The sequence below is a fragment of the Pseudopipra pipra genome, chromosome 6 (assembly GCF_036250125.1).
Source record: "Pseudopipra pipra isolate bDixPip1 chromosome 6, bDixPip1.hap1, whole genome shotgun sequence".
NCBI classification, from domain to species: Eukaryota; Metazoa; Chordata; class Aves; order Passeriformes; family Pipridae; genus Pseudopipra; species Pseudopipra pipra.
In genome coordinates, this window is record NC_087554.1 from 41,164,329 (window position 1) to 41,185,510 (window position 21,182).

At 39.1% G+C, this 21,182-nt stretch overlaps 1 protein-coding gene across 5 annotated transcripts in view; it reads left to right on the forward strand.

Moving 5' to 3' along the window:
- LIN52 (lin-52 DREAM MuvB core complex component) overlaps positions 1-21,182 on the forward strand; it is a 56,701-nt gene that overhangs the window by 14,128 nt on the left and 21,391 nt on the right. Inside the window, exon 6 of one of the 5 annotated variants that reach the window (XM_064658672.1) lies at positions 12,248-17,062. The exons of 3 other annotated variants lie outside the window; for them this stretch is intronic. In XM_064658672.1, the coding sequence (XP_064514742.1) occupies positions 12,248-12,303 (56 nt within the window). In that variant the 3' untranslated portion in view covers positions 12,304-17,062. Of the gene's footprint in view, positions 1-12,247; positions 17,063-21,182 lie in introns of those variants that run through there. One more of the 5 variants, XM_064658673.1, reaches the window with a different exon arrangement.

The following is a 21,182-nucleotide window of genomic DNA, read 5'->3' on the forward strand; positions in this document are numbered from 1 at the left end:
TTACAGCTGTCATGGGGGCGGTGGCTGCCCCTGTCCAAAAGGAAAAGGGGGGCTGGAGGTCCCGGTGGGGTGGCCACTCTGCAGAGATCCACGTGGCTGCCCCAGCTGTTCCGCTTTGCCTAATGAATTGTTTTACAAGGAGAGGCTGGATATTGTCATCACAAGCTGCCTTCCCTGGGGGCTGGAGCCAGCCTGATAATGACTAATGTTAGTGATAGTAATTGAAGTGTGATGGCTCTCCAGGGACTCGCACACGAGCAGACCTGTCAGGCACTTGTGGCTGGTACAGTCCCATGAATACCTCAGCAATGCTTTTTAATTGCTTGACTTTTGTAACTAGTTCCCATATATCTCCTGTAGAAATACACATTTTATGGGGGTAGGGTAAAGGAGCTGAGGACTCCGCTATGACCCTTGGTTTACACATGTAGTTTACTGTCCTGACATGTTTCTAATGAGGATGCCTCTGTGTTCTTGCTCCCCCCAGTCCTGGTGTGGATCTGCTTGGTGTCTGCACAGGCATGTACAACCAATTTAATCTGAATGTACCTTTTCTTTTATATCTAAGCCTTGTTTTCTAAATCTAAGCTTTGTCTTCTATGGTACCAATTCTTGATGCACAAAGATTGTACTTGATTCTAAAATAAGACAATAATTTATTTCAGAATATCAAAGGATCACGGCTATTAATAGCATGGAAGCAATGATAGCTATTGCATTTTGTTAGGCATGGAAAACTGAATCTAAGATAGAATAAAAATCTTATAAAAACGTAGCATATCCATGTGTCCCAACATAACTGGAGTTTAAGTCCATGAGCTTTTGGGGGTTTAGGGCAGAGAAGTAACCAATTTATGTAAAATGGAGTAATTTTTGTTCTGAAAATTTTCTCCTTTAGAAGTGCGTTGTTGTATATGTTAGTGGGCCTGAGATAAAAATAGCCCCAATGGGGAACTGTACTCCTAACTTCCAGGGTCCTCACATGAATTTGTTGGGGTACTGAGATATGTTGAATTTTCTCTGTCTGTACAGGAAAGTTTTGCTATGGCTTTTTGAGTTTTCGCTGGAGATCAAAAAAGGGTGCTTAATGCTGTTGCCAGCAGAGTAGACATACTACCTCTTCTCATCATATTCATTGCAAGTTTGTTCTTCACCTCCCCCCTCCGGTGAAGTGTTGGCTCTTAGAAATTTATTTTGGTAATAAAACATTACTTTATACTTGCCCATGAAAGCATGTTTGAAGGCTGTTTGTGAATTCTTTAAAGTGTCCAAGAGATAGTTGTTCCCTAAGCACACGACAAACTGGTATCATAATTAAGCCTGATGAATTAATGTGCAGAAAGTTAAGCTCATAACTTTCAGTGGTTAACTTAGGCTCTTAAAATGTGAAACCAAACCTGTGGTTAGTGTGCTATAATTCAGTAGTCAGTCCCAAAATATTATGTTTCAGTGGGTTTTGGTTCTGAGAAAATGGGTGTGTTTATTCTTGCTGAAATTTCTGGTCACAATGAGGTGGTAATAAAGTTGTGTTTACTGCTTTTCACAGTTGTAAGTCTTGACAGTAAAGCTAAAGAATATAGTTCAGTTATTTTCTTGTAATTTATCTTAAACTTTTATTGTAATTGGGGAGGTGGGAATAGGAAATTCCATGCTGCGTAAGTAGAGATTTTCAGTTTGTAATTTAATTTTAATGATTGGTTGCTACAGTGCAAGCACAAGAGTGGAGGTAATTGAAAGGCATCTAATAACCAATTAAATAAATTTCACTTTTGTGTTGTTTTGAATACTGTTTTAGTGAAAGTTTGTAAACCTTATTATAATAAGCTCAGCAGAATATATTTTCTGTGTAGAAATGATTTTACATTCAGAGGGCATTTCCATAGGGAGAACTTTCTGTGCTATGAGGCATATATCCACAGATTGTTTAAACTTCACAAAGTGCCACTTATTTTGGTGTCACGATGCACCGTAATGTAAAATTTGGCTTTTCAGGTATTTGGTGATGTTTTAAAAACCTCTGTATTATAAATAAGTATCTCTTCAAGTCCTTGCACAACATCCCCCAAACTCATTATTGCATTTTGAAGCTTTCCGAGTTCACTGGCAATTCAACAAATATTAGCTCCCATATTCTTCAAATTAAGATGTGACTTCTGTTTTTTCCCTCTGGGGTTTGATCGCTGTTCTGCTGAACCAGGTCAGTAGCTGAAGGGGAATCTGTGAAGAGCCCAGGTGTTGCAATAAGCTGCGTTGGTGCCCTTCTTTTGGAGGGTTGCCGAACTGTTTTCCCATGGTAGCTCTAGAGGGCTCTCTGCTGTTGGAAATGTCACATTTCTAATGAGTTATATGACAAAGGTCTTAATAACCTGTTGGTTGTTAAGGAACTCATAACACTTTTTTTGCAAATGGTAACCTCATTGTCATCAGCAAAATACAGCATATGCAATTAGAATCTAATTTTCTCCAGTGCCAATTAGAGATTCTCATTTTTATTCTGAACTGTATTGTGCTCTGCATGTAAGTGTCTGTCCCTTAAGTTACAGCATTTAAGTAGTGTAGGAAGTAATTTTTGTATGTGCAGTTTGTGGCAGTAGAAGTATGGTGTTACTGACACTGACTGTGCAAGAAAAACAGAAAGTAGTTGTCCCCGGTTTTATTGTAATCATGTAGTTTGTTACTGTAGTTGCCTTAAAAGTATATGGGCATTGTATATGATCATTGAAAGTAAATGTATAAGGTGGAGGCACGATGAAAGTATGAAGAGTAATTTTCACCACAGTAATTCGTGTTTGTCATCAAGTTCTATCAAGTGGCATTTAGAAAGAAAGGAGTACCTATGTAATACTTTTGTTTTTTATTTTAAAACTCTTTGGGTGTTACACAGGGACATGAATCCCAGTTCTGCCTTGGTGGGTGGGCAGAAGCATGCTGGATTTGACTGGGTGTCTGTATCAGATTTGATTGCATTACAATGGACTTTAAAATGGTTAGTTTGATAATGAGTCAAGCAGTTAAAGACTGTAATATTGTGTTCTCTGTTGTAATACTAAATTCTATTCTCTTATAATTGTGTAGGTTCTTTTCCATATACATGGTATTGTAGTGACATACATGTTGTATAAGGAACCTGATGGCTTGGGAAGCTAGCTGGTGACGTTTGAGGGGGTTGACATGTGGGCAAGAATACAAGGCAGCTGAGTAGGTAACCCAGCCTTCCATTGTGTGTATATGCTAACGTGAGCAGCAGTGTGTAATAATTTCAGTGCAAATGCTAATGTCTTAAACTAAGTCAAGGAAGAAGCATGAATTACAACACTTTGCATCTCCTGGAGCAATTGCCTTTGTTTTCAGAAAGCCAGTGCTACATTGCTTTCACTCTGTTGTGTTTTGAAAGCAATGAAAATTAGAAATAACTAGAAATAACATCTGTGAAAACTACAAGACTAGAAATAACATCTGTGTGGACTAGAAGTAACTACAACATGATTACAGCTTATATTCTCCAGCATTCTCCAATATTTGGACGTCAGTTATGGACAGTGCTGCAGTTTTCTATGTGATAAGGAGCTTATGTGTTGAGGGAGTGAAAATAACATTGAGTTTGATGCTCAGTGACCTTCCCAGTGAAAACATGCATGAGTGTCCTTCTTTACCTGCTCCGTGGTGAGTTCTGTCTTGTGTATTCTGCAAAGCTCTCATTTGAAATCACCATTGTGAATTTACTGCTGAAGGAGGAAAAGGTGAAGTATGGCTAGACTCAGGAAAGGAATGGGTTGTTTTATTTTCATTGGTAGCATTTGCAGTTCCCTAAGCAATGAGGGCTGGAGAAACTGGCTGTTGAGAGCCACATCTCGATTAGATGTTTGGGTCTGTTGTAAAATCCTGTGATGTCTGCCTGTTGTGCCAGTGTGGAAATCCTTCTTATACAGTAGAGGAAAGGTATTGAGAAACCTTTCATGTAAACTGTATGTCTTTTTCCTTCTTCTGGGAACTACATTTCATAGTAGGAAAAACACACTGAATCACTCTTAACTGCGTGAAACACAAACTAATAACAATTAAGCTATTGATTCCTTTTTCAAGCAATGAAAAGATGCTTCTTCCAGGATTCATTTCCCCATGCCATTCCTGACTTCAGACACTTGCAACATACAGGTTCTGGTCATAGATGAATTGAAACACTCATTCCTCCTAGCATTTCAGATGTATTTATTGCATGTACTACATCTTTTCATGTCTGACCACTGTAATTTGAGAGGAAATCATATATTTTGTATTTAGATTGTGGGTTGTACTAGTTTAGTTGAAGTGGGGATTTTATACCAGTTTTAATGCACTAGTGCAATTTTTGCATAACAAAATCTTAAGCAAATTAAAACCTTTTATGTAACTAGTGCACTTGTGCTTGTAAATTCAGAGTGTAGGTGTAGCCAGTTTTAAACCACATATGATTGTTTTTTTGAAATATATTTTCAAGTAACCATGATTGAACTGAAATAATTTTTGTGAAATACAGTATTGTGGAGTGGCATCTGCATACTCTTTCTTTATGCTTTGATTTGTTAGTTTTGAATGCTTTAGTAGTCAGTTAATAATCAGATCAGAATACTGAAGTAGCTGAACACAATGTCTCAAAGCAGTGTCTCAGAATTAGTGTTAAGAGAAATGCTCTTAAGATGTTTAAACATGCCTCTGTCTGTATTTCATATAGCACTCTATATTGTTAAATCCTGTCAGTTTTGAGATCTAAATAATTTAGGGAAAAATTAATCGAAAATACCCTTTTGGCTACTGCATCTGCTTGATTATCCACCTTGTTCGGAGGATTTGAAAATACAATCCCTATGTTTACCTATGTTTACTTCCCTGTAGAGCTATTCAGGAAAGTCACTAACCGCAGAGGGGGATGCTGTGAAAGTTACTTGGCTCAAATTTGCATTGAGAAGAAAAGGAAACATTTTTATAGTCTTCCATTCCTAGTTGTTTCCTGATTAAGTAACTATGGTGGGTAAAATTCAGGTGAATATGACTTTTGGAGATCACTACACAGCTGACAGAGATAAAAAGTTTTTCACCAGTGGTAGCCTTGAACCTTCAAAGGCCTGTGTATATAAGCTTTATATTATATGAAGCTGTATTGTAATTGCCTTAAGATTTATCAAGTGCATGTATAAGTCTTTTCACTTCAAGGTCTGCTTTTTACTGAGTATTCCACGTCTCTGTTTACAACAATAGAGAAATGACTTTTTTATTGTTTTTAGCCATTTTCACTTTCTGGTAATCCAGCAGCATCACTGAGCTTCCGTGTCTTAGTTTGAAAGTACAGTAGTGATGTTCCATTTTAAAACTAGTTTAGTTGAAATGACTATAGCAGAAATAATGTAAAGGTTGTACCAGTCTGCAGTTTTCAAAAAGCTGAACTTTACATGTAAATACATATATTAGTGTTATCTTGAAGTTGTTTTCAGCGCTGTTCTAAATGTTTTATTGGAACTTCTAAAAATGCTTCTATTTTTTTTTCTTTATTATTTTGACCTAGTTTCATCACATTACAGCTCAGTGTCAGTTTGGTGAACTTTTTCCAGCCATTCCACCCACTGAGCCATTGGGATAATAATTCTCTAGTTGCAGTGGGTGGCAGTGCCTACTCTCTGACGAGCTGGCTTGTGAATCCTTGTCTGAGGTTCTGGCCCTAAATCTATTGATCACACTGGGGTCACCGTAGTGCATTTCCCAGGCTGAAGTTGCAAAGTCCTCGGTCTCCAGGTTGCCTGCTGCTTTCCTGTTAGAATTCAGTGTGCCAGACCCACAGCACCCCTGTCTTCATGAATGGAATTCAAAAAGACACTTACATTTCCATAAATAAATTAGGAATTCAGTGGCTTCTTCTGGCTAATCAGAGCAGGCTGATAAACCTTGCTAGCTGTTTAATAAATGAATTGTGACTGATTACCTATTAATATGGACGCCTCAGGAATTCACCCTGGGGGAAGCAGAGCAGTGAAATAGAGAGGGGCATGGCCCCCTGGGAAATCAGGGCTTCATGTTTGCAGCTTAAATATCTCTGTGAAGTATCAATAAGGAGGTAATTGAATTTTGAACACAAACATGAGCGCCGGATGGATGAAGGAGAGGGGGGATCTGATCATCTCTTCATGCCCCTTCATACTCCCCTCCCCTTTCCCTTAGAGACCACTCTAGTGAAGATAGATGCTAAATCCATTAAATAAAGATTAGACTATGTCGTGGTAGAAAATGGCAGCTTAGCTAGATCCCTGGGCAAATTGGGACCTTTAGCAATACAGAAAATTAAAATATACATTTTTAACAAGTGTGCTGTCGACACAGTAATAATGACTATGTGGCTTGTGGGGTTTGCTCACCTTTCAGATCTGCTTTTGTTTGGTTATATCACTTGCTCTTGTTTTGAAACCAGCCTGCTTGGTTTCTCTGAAGCAGGGAAGACTTAGGGGAAGGAAGATTATTTTCCCACCTTGCTTTCTGTCTCAGGCACTTTTTATTGGCTCTTATGCTTGTGATAGTATAGAAGATCAGTACTCTTGTATTTGATATGGAAATAATTTGGCTCCAGCATGCTCAGGCGCATGTTCTAAAAGTGGTTGGAAATAGTCTAGAGGAAGCATGGAAATGATATTGGAGAGTGAAATGTAAATGAGATTGAGCTTTTTTAAAGTGGGTTTTATTTTCTAAGCACATGGTTTTGTTTTTTATTTACTCTCAGTTTTTTTGAACTCTACTCTTACGGAAAAGATTAGTATAGGGGCGTGCATTGTAAAAGTTCAGTATTCTTTTTTGTCATGCAGTGAATTTTGGAAACAGCTGAAGTGGCCTTTAAGGTGACAATGTTTCTTTATGATACTGTGCTAGACATAGAACACAACCAGACCTTCTTCACAACTTCACATTCCCTATCCTCTGTTGCAGAAAGTCAACAGATCCTCTTCGTTTTTGCAAGCAGAACCTCATCTGCCTATACAAGTAGGGGATCAATTACCATATTAGAAAGACTGCTCGTATTTTTCCAAGTAAGATGATCATTCTATAGAACAAAATCCAAAATTGTTTCTGTTTAACGTTTCAGAACAAGAAATGAGCCTAAGCTAATGTGTTTCTGGGGATTACTGCTCTTCCTTCCATCTAGAATTCTTCTCCTTACTCTAGATAGTTTTGAGAATGGAAATAGGAAAAAAGGATTTATACTTTGCTGAATTACAGCGGACTGAGACACTAGTAACATGGGGATTTCTGTCTGTTCTTCCATGACATCTCCCTAATAACACCACTTTCTCTTTTTCAAACTCCTCTCAAATTGTAGTAGTTGTGCCTGAAAAACTCTTGATGCTTCATCCTCAGCTTTAGCTGCTAAGAAGTGAACCCAGCATTGTCATTTTTTGTTTAGGAAGAACAAAAGTAGATATTATTAAATGTAAGAAAAGTATTAACATACATGGCTCCATTCCAGAGATGGTAGTGAGCGTACTGGGAATGTTTTGGCTCCCATTAACTCAGAGCTGCTGCAGACATGGAAAAGGTTTTTGTTTTTCAAATTGTCATCTGCTTCCACATCCCAGCAGTTTACTCACTTGTCTTTTGTGACAAAGTGAGGGTTTTGGGGTTGAGAATGTCTGTATTCTTTCATCCAGCCATGCATCTAGAAAGGAAGAAATTTTCTAAGCTGGCTTAGCCTTGAGGATTCTCTTTCGTGGTTTTGACACCAAATTGAAAATGAACAGGTACCACCCCTTAGCTAAATTGCAGTAATTGATTTGCTGTAGCCTGTTTCAGTTGAAGAAGCCAGATCTCAGGGTTCCCTTGGTAAAGGTAGATGACACCATTGGGTTTACCTTTGGCCAAGCATGTGGATCACGGGCTCCTTCTTTCTTGGGACTTCCTGGCCTTCGTTCCCTTGCAAGGGGACAGTTTCTCTCCTGAACCCTACCACTCTGTCTCCATTTCTCAGTCTGCTATTTATAGCACATCCAATTTCCTTTAACCTGAGCTGGCCCCTTTCAAAGAGGTCACCAGTACCTCGACAGCCTATGTCCTTTTTTCGTTACACTACTGGCATCCTTATCCTTATTGTATCACTTGTCCCTTGGCCTATTTTGGAGATTTTTCTGCTCTCTTCTTCCCTACATGTACACTTAGATTTTCTAGTTCAGGAGTCTTCCTTTGTGTATCCCGAATTTAAAAGGAGACTCTTGCTAATTTGTTCTGTAGCTTCTTCTGAAGGCAGGCATGTGCCAGGAACCTCACAAGCTTATGGCTTTCCCCATATTAAGGCACTTAGTGATGCAGCATTTTAATTAAATTAACCAGAATTCGTAAATTGTAGATAGACAGATTTTCCAGATCATCTCAATATGAGCTTTTAGAGTGATCAACACTCTGCTGGTGTTTAATCCATCAGACTGCCATATGGAGTGTTGAAGAGTAGAATATCTGTTTATTAACAATTGTTGTTTTTTCACGTCAGCAAGTACAATTTTTGTATTTGAGGACCTAGGAGTGCAATCTGTTCCTGCATCTCTTATATGAATTATATCAATCTCATGCCAGACTTCATTTCATGTCAATCCCTCGTTTTTTTACCGAATTTAGGTGATCCAATAGGCTGTCTAAATGGCATGATAGAGCAAGAGGGTCATTCTGTCAGAGTCTTCAGAAGTGCTTTGGTAACACTACCACAAGAGGAATGTGTTCTTTATAAGAATGATGACAGTGGTGTCCTATGTGAGAAATTACACTATGAGATCCATAGTGTTAATGATTTCTGCAAACAGTTGGGGCACATTTAATGAAGCTTTGCGATTTGATTGACCAGAATATAAGTTATAATTCACAAAAGTCAGAAATTTGTTCCTCAAGATCAAGCCAACCTTGGTAAGAGTTGATGATAGATGGAAAACAGCGGGTTTTTGCCTTTATTAGAGTTGTCTGTCTTATCCAGCAGATGGCATTGAAAATGTACCTTCTGCTCTCTCTTCTTGCTAAGCACTGCCTTAAATGAAATCTGAAATCCTGCAGGCCAGACCTCTTCCCTTTGGTGCATAGCTGCAGATGAGGATTTTGAGTGCCCCCTGCCTACTGGATAAAACAAAAGATCTGCTGCTGGATTCCTAGAGAGGGTACAAGTTCTTCAAGCCCATGGCAACATCTGTCCTAGTCAAGGGCATTTCTTAGGCTGATGACAGTAGGAGTTTATAGGCCCTTTGCATGTGTGTCGCAGGGAGAAGGAGAAATTGCAAATGTTGGCGATATTTAGAGTGGGTATCACTTGCTTCTAACTTAATCATGAGGATACTGGGAAGTAGCTGTGGTGTAGTGATTCAAATGGTAACTGATTATGGCAATGAAACTGAGAAGTGAAAAATCTGTACTATGAATGAAGAGAGCATCAGTTCTGTAACACTTTATCTTTGTTTCCTGTCTTTTCAATATTCTTTTATCTTTGTTCTCTTTTCAGTAGATAATGCTGGTAATATAATTTCTGTGCAAGCATTATGGTGCTCATGCAAGGTAGTGTTTATTACTCCTGAGCAGCCAAATAATTTGAAAAACATGATAAAATTTATGTACATGAAATACAACTATCACGTGGAGTTAGTGTGAATGCCCATGTCTGAACTATGTAGCATGGCTTTGTTTGCCTCATATTGTTCGTATATTGTTCTGTATTGTGACTGTAAGTTAGCAACATACACATTTCAGAGTATTTAGAGCACATTGGGAGCTAATGAACATTGCTACCTTTCTAGAACCTAGAGGATTAAAAATGTTTCCTAGCAGCCCCTTTGTTTCCCTTATATCTGAGGACCCGAGTATATGTTGAAACTGGAGCTTGTTACTTTCTCCTCCTCCTGTGTCAAACAAATTGTCTGGGATCCTTCTTTCGATGGCTGTGAACCCTGCTGCTGTTCTGTTGCTCACTTATCCCTTGGGGCCAGGTATAATGTTTCACTCTTCAGTAAGTCTAGGCATCCAAACTATAATCTAAATCTTCATCCATTTTTTGATGTAACACCTATGGAAAAAACCCTTTCCTACCTACTCAAACAGCTCTCGTTCAAATTCTTATAGTATTACCTTTTCCAGAATCTTTTCGTCTGATCTTGACGAATCTTGTTCCACTTGCAAAGATGGAACAAGTCACTTATTTTGATTGTTGTCAAGATCTCCATACATTTCTACACACACTTCAGTATTGTATCACACCATTTCTCCATTTCTCTTTCTCTTCATGTTTTTTCTTTGTTGCTCTGTATGTTGATGGTTTTCATACGATTTTTGTGTTTCAGAATTAAAAACTTGCTGTTTGGCAGAATTTTCATGACAAATTCATCTGAACTTGCTGGAGAATTTACTCAAAGTGATTGGAGTTTGGGTGCAGTTGGTGGATGTGGCAGCATTTAGCCATGTTTTGCATGTGCCCCTCAAACCTCCTGAGCTCCCGGGATGGTCCAGAATAGGCAAGTGGGAGCACAGTCCCCAGCACGGTGAAGCCAGGCAGATTGCTCTATGCCTGTATGTCTTCAGGCTTGAGTGAATCTCCAAGTCACAGCAAATTATTATACTGCTTCCCACCTCTTCTGCTTGAATTTAATAATTGTGTTTCTGCATAAAGAATCTTTTCCCAGGAAGGAAGGAAGTCTCATTCTCTGTGCTGTAACTTCAGATACTGTCACTTCGGGCAGTCTTTTGATAGGAATAATTTTGAGATAGTGTAAAATACACCACTGACTTCTAGAGAGCTGCTTATGAATCAAGAGTTTTCTTCATGATGATGTGGGGGGGAAAGGAGGATCTCTTTGACTTTGCAGGGTAGCACAGTTGTTATTTTACATCTCTACAACTGAGAAGATAAATTGCAAATTCCTTTTGACTCACAACCCTGAAAAGAATGAGTGGGGGAAATTCAGAAAACAAGTAATGGAAGCTAGTCAGATTAAAAGTAGCAAAAAGGAATGCTTTTTATATAATGAATAATTTGATGTGGAACTTTCTGCCACACTGGGATTATTTTTTTTTTTAGACCAAGTACTTAGCAGCTATTGAAAGGAAATCAGGCAATTAAAGGGATGATGAGAACATTTCTAGTTAGAGCAGAATAAAATCTAAAATGAAGTAGAAAATACCAGCTGCTTCAGGATATAAAGCAAGCACTTAAGAAGAGGAGGAATCTTTCAGAAAGAATCATTCCATATGTCTTAATAATGTGCTTCATTGCTTTATCTTTTCCTGTGATGCTTCTGATCTTGGGTGAAGTCAAACAGGATATCTGACTGGGTAGATTATGGATCTGCCCTGCTCTATCAACTCCTGTGCTCATATAGTTTTTATGACTACAGACTGGACAGATTCTTGTTTAACAGGAATTAACATTTCTATAGTCTTTTTTAGCAACTAGTCTTAGATCCTATTTATTTATAGGATTTTATGTACAAGATTTTAATCAGTGATATAGAACGTGAATTCTGAGCATGCTCTGAGTTACATCTCTAGAGAGAACACCATTATTAAACCTGGTCGACCGTGTCCCCAGTGGCAGCTCCATAGAGCAGGTGGCCTGCGTGGCACAAGCACAGAGTCAGGAGCCTGTGTCTTATCAGAACATATAATCTAAAAATCACTCAGCCTGTTTCAGTCCCTGGGGAGATGACAATGATGACACAGGACTCTTATGCTAAAAACTAATTGTTAACCTGCAGAGGACGTCATTCAACACAAATCCCAACAGAAAAGGGATGGGCGATGGATGTTTCTGGGTAGCAGGCTAAGCTCTCATTTGGTTTTCAGCAGATAGTTCTCTGGGTTGCCTCTAGATTTTCATGTCTAGTACCTGGCTTACTTGAAAATGGAGAGCATATTAATTTAAAAAAAAAAATGGCTTAAAATTTGTGTTTACTAACATATGCATCTAAAACTTAAAGGAACAAACAGTTCCTTCCCTGTCTCAGGGCATAAAATGCCTTCACTCTTGACTATGGTGCTTGGGTTTCCTGGAACAACAAGCAAAGCAGTGGGTAGGTAGAAGGTTAAAGGCTAGGAAACAGTGTTGAAAAGGAATACAGCAAGTAATATATGTGAAAGGAACGTGGGATTGCATGTACATCCGCTGATTTGAACATCAGGGCAGTAGATCAAAGGCAGTGATGGTCCACCTCTAGTCAGCAGTCATTAGATTGCATCTGCAGTGCCACATCCAGTGATGTCCTCTGTGCCCCAGCAGGAAAGAAGACATTGGTAAACTGGAGTGCGTTCAATGGAGGGCCATCAAGATAATCAGGAGCTGGGGCGCTTGTCCAGTGAACAGAAGCCAAGGGAATGGGGCCCGTTCAGCATGGAGAAGAGGTGACCCCACAGGGACCTGATAACTGCCTGCTAGAACCTGCAAGGAGGTTATTTGGTGGGAGGACAAGAAACAACAGTCATAAATTAAAGCAAGGTTTCTGACTTGATTCAAGAGAAAACTTTTTCAGTGTGGAGCAGTCAAGTATTGGAAGGATTGCCAAGAGAGGTTGTGCAGTCTCTGTCCATGGATGTTTTTATGACTTGACTAGGTAAAGCCTTGAGCAACCTGTCTGTTTTGAACAGAAGGTTAACTGGAGACTTGCCAAGGTTCTATCAAATCTGAGCCATTGTCTGTATCTGTATAATTTTCCTCATATGACACTGTACTGTATACCTTTTCATTTGATCTGTTCTTGTCTGGTAGATCAAATTTTCTTCACTAATCACTTTTTTCTTATATCTTCCACTTATTTATACTTCTACTCTGCTATGCCTTTCTACCTCTAAATGCATCTGATAATCCCATTGTCACTGGATCATGGAGTCGTCAGAGTTCTCCTGACTTCCAAGGTTTTGGAAGTTTTTTTGCAGTGCCCCTCAACCCTCAGAGCAGTCTCTCCAGTCACCAAATCTATGGAGACTCCTCGTGGCCATCACCACCTTCTGCTTTACTTTCTAAACTGTCTTGTAGATGGTTTGCCATCTGCTTTCGCTGCAGTGCCTCTGTTCCTTGTTTCTAGTAATGGATGAAGAACACTCCTCTGCTCATTAGAAGATAGCAGTGTCACTGTATTCAGCTTTCACAAGAGAAGTAATAGCAGACATGGACTCAGACCAGTGGTGTGCATGGACTGTGAATAAACATGAAGAGATTTTTGGAAGCAAGAGTACCACAGCTTACTGGACTACTCTCAGTAGACTGTCTGGAGCAAAAAATAATGTTGTTTTGTTTGTTTTGGCTTTATTTCTGGGTTCCAAAAAACTGGAGTTTCTTCTGGTCTCTACTCTCAGGACATATCTGCAGACTCCAATACCTTCATATTTCTTGTATTTTTAAGCTTTTCTTCAAAAGCCATTGATACTAGAAGTGTGAGGGTGTTTATGAAAAATGTTCCCACATTTCCTTGTGGGTCTAGGAGGGTGTATTTTTGGGTGCATCTTTTACATCTGCTTTTACAGCTGAGGCTTACCTTGCTTCCTTTAAGCTCATTAACACCTAAATTGTAATAACTAGCAGAACGTACATTGTTTGTTTTAATACCCATTCCGAACAGACTTGAGTGGTATTACAATTTTGTTATCAGGTAGATCAGATTAACATTAGTCATTAGGTATAGTTTCTCCGAGTAACAACAATTTTTCTCTATTCATTCAAACTTGACTCTAGTAGCATTTGGAAAAACTGTAACATTTCTATATCAGTGCATTTCCTCAGATGTCTTGTGAACAACTTGGAGTTGGTAAAGATGGTTCTGAATTCCCTTAACCCTCTTCTGGTCTCTCAAATACTCCTCAGCTCAGAGGATTGCTCAGAAAGAGGAGGTGGGCAGAGTGCATGAAACAGATCAGCAGTATAACTTAAAATGCTGGAGTTAAAGCAAGCAGTGAATACACTGGGAAAGATGAGGAAAGGAATAAGGGTAGTCATTAAGTAAAGCACCTTTGATTCATGTGAAAGGAAGAATAAAATGGTGAAGGCAGTTGAGAAGGTTTGTCTTCTGCAGCCCACGAACTGCATAATTGGTGCTTTTCTGTAATTCGTTTTTTAACTGAGGTTGAGACTTTGACCTTGGAACACTGAGATTTCAATAATTTTCTTATTTTGGCCATACAAACTTTTTACTTGGATTTTTGTAAATCATGGAAGTTCTCTGTGTAATTTAATGTGTTGTATCGTACTAATGGCAAAAGGAATCTTGGTTTAAATCATGTGTAAGTCAAATAATATTTTTCAGTCAAAACCCATGAATCTTCTTTTCATAGAGACAACCCTGAATCTTCCTTTCATAGAGACCTTCAATATTGATAATTCATTGTTTTGTTAAGGGCTGCTGTCATCTAAATGGAAAAATGTTTCAATAAGGAATCTTGGGATTAGAAAACATTTTAAAGATTTAGTCTACTTTTTAAAATAAAGATATACTTCTGGACAAATAAATAGACTACCATATTACGACCTTCTTTCATCTAGGTGTCTCTTCACATGAAGTTTGTTGACAGATGTTAAATTTAAAAATGCAGTTCTTTTTCACAGCTCAGGCCATTAGCTAACTTACTGACAGGGGCCTGTTTCTGCATTTTGGAGGTCAAGGCAGCTGTACTGTTCTTGATCCAGAGCTGCAAACCTCCCCATAAACATGCCTTGATGTCTTCTGATTGGATTTGTGTGCCCTGGCTTGCATAACCATACAGCTTGTATCCCAGTGTTATTAGCCAAAAGGAATATAGGGACTTACATAATCATTACACGATTATTTTTCAGTAACTGTACTGTAAATATGTAATTCTCTCCACTCCTAATAACTCTTAATCCCTTTGTTTCTATTGGCTCCTGGGCTCAGATTTGGCCATGGCCTCCATGCCCTGGCCACTGATAAAACTTGAAAAAAATTGTTACTTTCACAGTTCTCCTGCTTTGTTCCCAGCCACTAAATACCTGCTCCCCAGCGTAGGCAGGGGCACTGCATCCTGGTGCACTGTGCTGTGGGAGCATGGGCAGCACTTGTGCCCGTATGTCTTCTGGGAAGGGTCCATTCACCTCCAGAAACTTTCATACATGGCTGTGTGCGTATATTTAACGCAGACCTCTCTGCTGAGCCTCTTCCTGTGTTTTATGCCCGAGAGTTCTTGAGCAAGCAGTTTTGATCTTATTTTTTTCCACGTTGCTCCATAAAGAAGATTCTTCTTTTAGATACTATTGTGAGAAAGCCTAAATTATCAAGAACTCTTGATCTGCTGCAGGTGTTGGAAGCCAGGAAGAGATTATTTTCCTTTTGGTACAAGCAGGTAGAAAAAGGCCCTTTAGAGTGCTTCTTGTAAAAACATGCCCCATTTCTATCCTGCTGTTTCCCTCCAACATCTGTGGGATTTGGTGGTCAGAACTCTCCTAAGCTGTAGCTGTTCCAGTGATAACTTATGCTAGTAAAGTATCTTTCAGGTATATTTGAAAATATCCTCAACTGTGATATAAAATCACCTTTCTTACTGCTTTTGATATCAGAAGTATTAACTCTATCTTTTTTTTTTCGGCCTTACAAAATACTTGAACATCATTTTTTGGTGTTTAATTAGCTTCATGAGTCAGTGCCTGGTCTTAGGTCTTGACATTTTTGGCGTGTGAAATTTTCTTGTGTATTTGACCTTGGCTTTACTCCAGAATAAATATTTTTAGCTGCTAGTTGTGTGTAGTTTTTTTGTCTTTGGTCTGAGACTAGGGGGCAGACATAAGGAGCACTGAGAGAAGTGAACTGTATAAACCACAATTAGAATTGCAGTGCACAGGTGTCTGTAGATCTTACACAATTGCCAACCTATTTGTTTCTCAAATGAGAGGGGCTTTGGGAGTGTGTTTTGGAAAATAAAGGGAGCAGAAGGCCTTCAGTTTGTATGCTAGGATTGTGGGTTTGGTTGTTTTGGGGTTTTTGTGTGGGGTTTTTTTTTTGTTTTTTTGTTTTTTTTTTTTTTCCAAATCCTGCTTTAAATTCTTCCAGACTTGATACATTTGATATCTTTACAGAACCAGCATATTGAATGGTTGGAAGTGATCTGCTGTAGCTGGGAATGTAATTTATAACTGCCTTCAGATAGGAATCAGCATTTAAGAATAAAAATTTCTTGCATGATAGCATGTATTTGAGCATCAAATTAGGTCTTCAGGTTTAAAAATCTGAATGCCAGCATTGAAAGTAAGATGACTTGTAATGATATTAAAAGATAATGACTTTAGCATCAAGGTTATGGGTGAGTTCTGCTATAGGTACTTGATCTTTTTGGGAAGGGAGACATCTTAAATCTCTATACTAGTCATACACAGAGTATTATTGCAATGAAAAAATAGTGAAGTGAATAAACAGCAGCTCACAGTACAGGACACTTGATGTATCTAGAGTCCCAGTGTTCACTGTATTTTGCAATTTAATACACAATAATTTTGTAGTTCTGCATTTCTGTATGCTCCACTGTGTCAGATCTGTATTCTTGGGATGTGAGGTTCCATTAAAAAATAAATAATAATCGCAGCCCCCGCTCCCCCCATGTACACTCATTTTCTATAATATGGTAATGATATCACCGTAGCAGTAATTACGGGTCATCTTCATTTCTTTCATCTCTGCTGGTTCTGATGGCTTCATTCCTTTGACGGAGAAGATTTGGCTCTGGGTGCTGTGATTATTTTGTTAAGCATTATTCGAATAGACAGGAGTGAGAGAAATTAATCAATCCAAATGCAATTAGCATCATGTTTAACCCAGTGATGGACGTCTCAAGGTGAAACAGCCAGGGGAGTTTCAGATATTATTATTCAATCCAGTGGCTCTTATCTAAATTATAATCAAGAGAGGTTTTTATTGGCTTTGTGGAGAGAAGATGTAACTCATTCCCTGCTTTGGGGGTCAAAGGGATCAGGTCTTTGGCCCCGTAGGATGTTGACTGTAAGCAGCTCCTAGAATTCGGAGCTTCCTATAATACGGAGGGTCACTCAGAACAAAATACCTGCACGTCCTAATACCCATGGCCTGGAACATAAGTTTAGTAGGGAGCCAGTTTAGCCCAGAGCTAAACTGGGCATTGGCAGGGTTGTCTTTGCCCCTTGCTTTGAGCGTTTTCAATGACTGACTTTGCCCATCTGTATGCGAATGAATACTGTTTGTAGTTTCTGCATTTGAAGCTCTGTGAACATCATTGTTTGCAAGTGAATGCAAAAAGAACGGTACTGCCTTGCAAGGTAGGGAAGTCTGGTTAGGAGAACAAGGTAAATTATTCTGCAGAGAAGGAATCTAATTTGTTTTTTAGAGCGGATATAATTTTAGTATTTCTTGATAGCAACAATAATATTTTTGAGGCTATATTTATCTGCAGCAGATCTGTTATCACTATGCTGGATAATCCTGAATGATCTCTGAGATCTCTTATCAGGTGTAGGATAAAACACCACTACTGTGGATGGAGAAAAACAAGGTGAAAAGAGGTCACGTGAGGATTTCGTAATTTAGGAAAGCATTAAGTATTTGATTCTAATTCTCAAGGCTCTAGCTAACACTCACTAAACTGTTTGAGTGGTTTAAAACTTTATCAGTCTCAGTTATTCACCACTTCTCTGTTGGAGAGGACTGTTTTCATAGCAGACTGGGAGGAGCGATCCATGTCTCAGCTGCTCCGATTCACAGCCTGGCTTTGTGCAAGCTTTTACCTTCTTTGGCATTTCAAAGCAAGTCATGCCAGACTCTGAACTACAGCTGAAACAAGGGCACATGCTGCTGTTTCATTCACCAAGGGAAGGATGGTGATGCTTTGTACCAAGGGGATGTTAATATTTAAAAATGCTACAGCAAGACTTGACAGAACTCATCTTTCAAAGCCTGAATTCTAGCACAGTTTCTGACTCCTTTTAGTATACATCTTGTGGTGGTTTTGGCTGGGGTATAGTTAATTTTTTTCACAGTGGCTTGTATGGGGCTGTGTTTTGGATTTGTGCTGAACACAGGGTTGATAATACAGAGATATTTTTGCTAAGCAGTGCTTACACAGAGCCAAGGCCTTTTCTGCTTTCCATACTGCCACACTGGCAAGGAAGTTGGGTGTGCATGGGAAGCTGGGAGAAGATACAGCTGGGACAGGTGACCCAAACTGAGCAAAGGGATATTCTATACCATTTGACATCACGCTCAGTATATAAAGTGGGGGGAAGAAGGAGGAAGAGGGGGATGTTTAGAGTGATGGCATTTGTCTTCCCAAGTACCTATTACGCATGATGGGGCCCCCCTCTCCTGGAGATGGCTGAACTCCTGCCTGCCCATGGGAAGCAGTGAATCAATTCCTTGTTTTGTTTCGCTTGTGTGTGCAGCTTTTGCTTTCCCTATTATACTGCCTTTATCTCAACCCATGAGTTTTCTAGTTTTTACCATGCTGATTGTCTCCCGGATTCTGCTGGTGGGGGAGTGAGCAAGTGGCTGTGTGGGACTTGGCTGCTGGCTGGGGTTAAACCACAAAATTCTGTACACCTCTCCTTACTGAGGCTGTGACCCCATCTGTAAGGTGGAAATTAAATAATTTTATGTCTCAAGAATATTGTGAGTCTTGATAAACTTTGCAAGTGCTTTGATATTGATTACTGAAAGATGCCATGGTAATGCAGGCTTGTTCCACCTGGAGGTTTATGCTGATTCTGTTGTCTTACCTGAAGAATGTGTTTCAGGAGTTCCAGGTGATTGCTGTGGTCTTCAGTGCCAGTGTAACAGTTCCTGAAGCACGGCTCGGAGTATCTGTATGTGCCAGTTCTGCCTTCAGTGAAGGCAACTGACTTTGCTTTGCTGCTCTCCTGAGATGGCAGTTCAGCTCTTTATGAAATTGGGCTTGGGGTAGCATTCACTGCTAAGTATTTGTCAAAGGCCCACAGTCTTCAAGTAGCAGCTTATTTTATGTTTTACATTAGGAAGTACACAGCAGAGTAATTGGAGCTCTTTCTGTGAAGAAAGAGGATTGAGCTGGTGCCAGCAGGCATCCAGGTGATAATAGGATTTTGGAAGTCTGGTTTGAGACAGAAAGTGGTCCATACAGATCTCTCTCTCATAGAAGCTCAGCGTCTTTTTTCTTTGAGAGCTGTTCAGTAATAATGCCAATCTTAAATAATTTTACTGATTTAAAATTACATTTTTGCCTTCAACCCTTCCCCCTGACTTATTTTTTTTTATTTTCCTTCTAAATGCAATGTTAGTTGAGCCCAACTAAAAGACGTGACTTTGCGATTGGCTTTCACAAGTTCAGTCAAGCAAAACTCCCACAGTCACTCAGAGGCAGATTCCTCTAGGCCTTTTTTATGCTCTGCCAACTAAGAAGAAGAATGGTTGTGTCTTCTTATCCTAACACTGTATCTCAGCATGTAAGAAATCATTTTTGATGCAACAGATTCTTGTGACAGAAGGTTAAAAACCAGAGGAGTGTTCTGCTGTCTCTCTGCAATTCATGTCCTGAAGTGGTAATTTCCGTGGACAGTTCTTCAGAAATCAACCCTTTTAGTTTTGTTTCCTGTGTAGGCCTAAGACACAGCAGTAGTTTGAGAGTTCATGATTCGTACATTAAAAGGAATTCTTCCATGTTGAAAAACAAGTTCTTTAGTAACCATAAATACAACTGAATGGGAGGAATAACCAATAAGCCAACAAAGTATGACAGTGCTTAAAGTAACCTTTTTGTAGTCAAGAATGTAGCAGTGAAAATGTGATATTACAGGACATTTTAGAGCTAAAAACATTAATTGTATTTCTGGGTTTTTTTAGTAGCAAGACCTTTAGATTTTAACAAGGCTATATTTTCAGGTTAGAGGAGGATCACAGTCAAATTTGTCCCATAAGCTGTACATCTGGGAGAGAGGCAGAGAAGTGCTTCTTTAGCAAGTGACTTCATTTTAAAGTATCTGTAATTTGAAGATGCTGCAGGCTTTGTTTGGAGATTTTTAGATAAGCCCAGAAGTAGTAAGCAGTGAAGGTATAATGTTCATGAGGAATGTGTGATAAATACAGTGTGTATTTATCACCAAGTGTGTTGTGCTTCTGCATTTAAGTGTATATTATGTTTAAAAAGTCTGTATGTGTGTGTGTTGCTTAGGGATTCTCCTGGATGAAAGTTGCTTATGTAAGTGTAAATCACTGTTTTCCTTGCTGATTTTACAGCAGTAAATCCTTCCATTATTTCCTGGCTATCCAGACCTTATGATACAGTATGTCCTGTTCTGTCATATGTGTGAGAAGGCTTTTTATGGGGAGCAATCAGGCCGGACCCCAATCTCCAGTGCAGTGTTTTTTTCTAATTAAATTGTCACTGGAAGGAATATCCGGAACAGCAGTTTTCATTTTCAGTTGAGGAAAAAACATTATGAGTCTTTGTCATTTGATTAAAAGTTACTTAACCTTTAAATTGCTACAGATGTAAAGATAGCTCTGAGTTTCCAATGTAATCGCCTCCAAGTTAAAATCAGGAAAATCTTTGTGTAATGAAACCCATATGTCATAGTGAAAGGATGCAAAGCATTGGCAGAGTGGGCTGCTCTAGCAGGAGATTCTGCACCCAATCTTGTTAACCAGGACTGCTTTTGGTAATCCCTCATCTCCTCACTTGTAGGAAATCAATCTATACTACTGAATCTTTTCAACCAGCAACTACAAAATTTACTGCAGAGAGGCATCCTGGGGACAACTGTAGTAAAAAGGAGCCCAAGGCAACAAGGCTAAATGTGGGATTGAGGGATTGAAGTTCTAAAGAGGAGATTATATTAAACCTTATTCCGCTCCCCTATCAAGTAGAAATGTCTCCTCCTCCTTTCAGCCCCAGCCTTTCCTACACCTGTTCTTGAGATCTGCTTGGCAGATCTTGCCAGGCAGCAAACTTAATTCCTACAGTACAGCATTCTCTATTAATTCTAATAGCCTGATACCATTTTTCAATGTGTTTATCTGAAAGAGTCTATTCAAACACTACTTCCATTGTAACCAGCGCTGATAATATCTTAAAGTGGTTTTTTTCTGTGGAGTTCAGTGTCTTCCTTCTCCCTAGTAGGTGTGATTGTTTGTATCCAAGCTATTGCGATCTATTTATTGTTGATTTTTCTATTGTAGTAGATACACAGTGTAGGCAAGGTTGTAAATCATGACTTG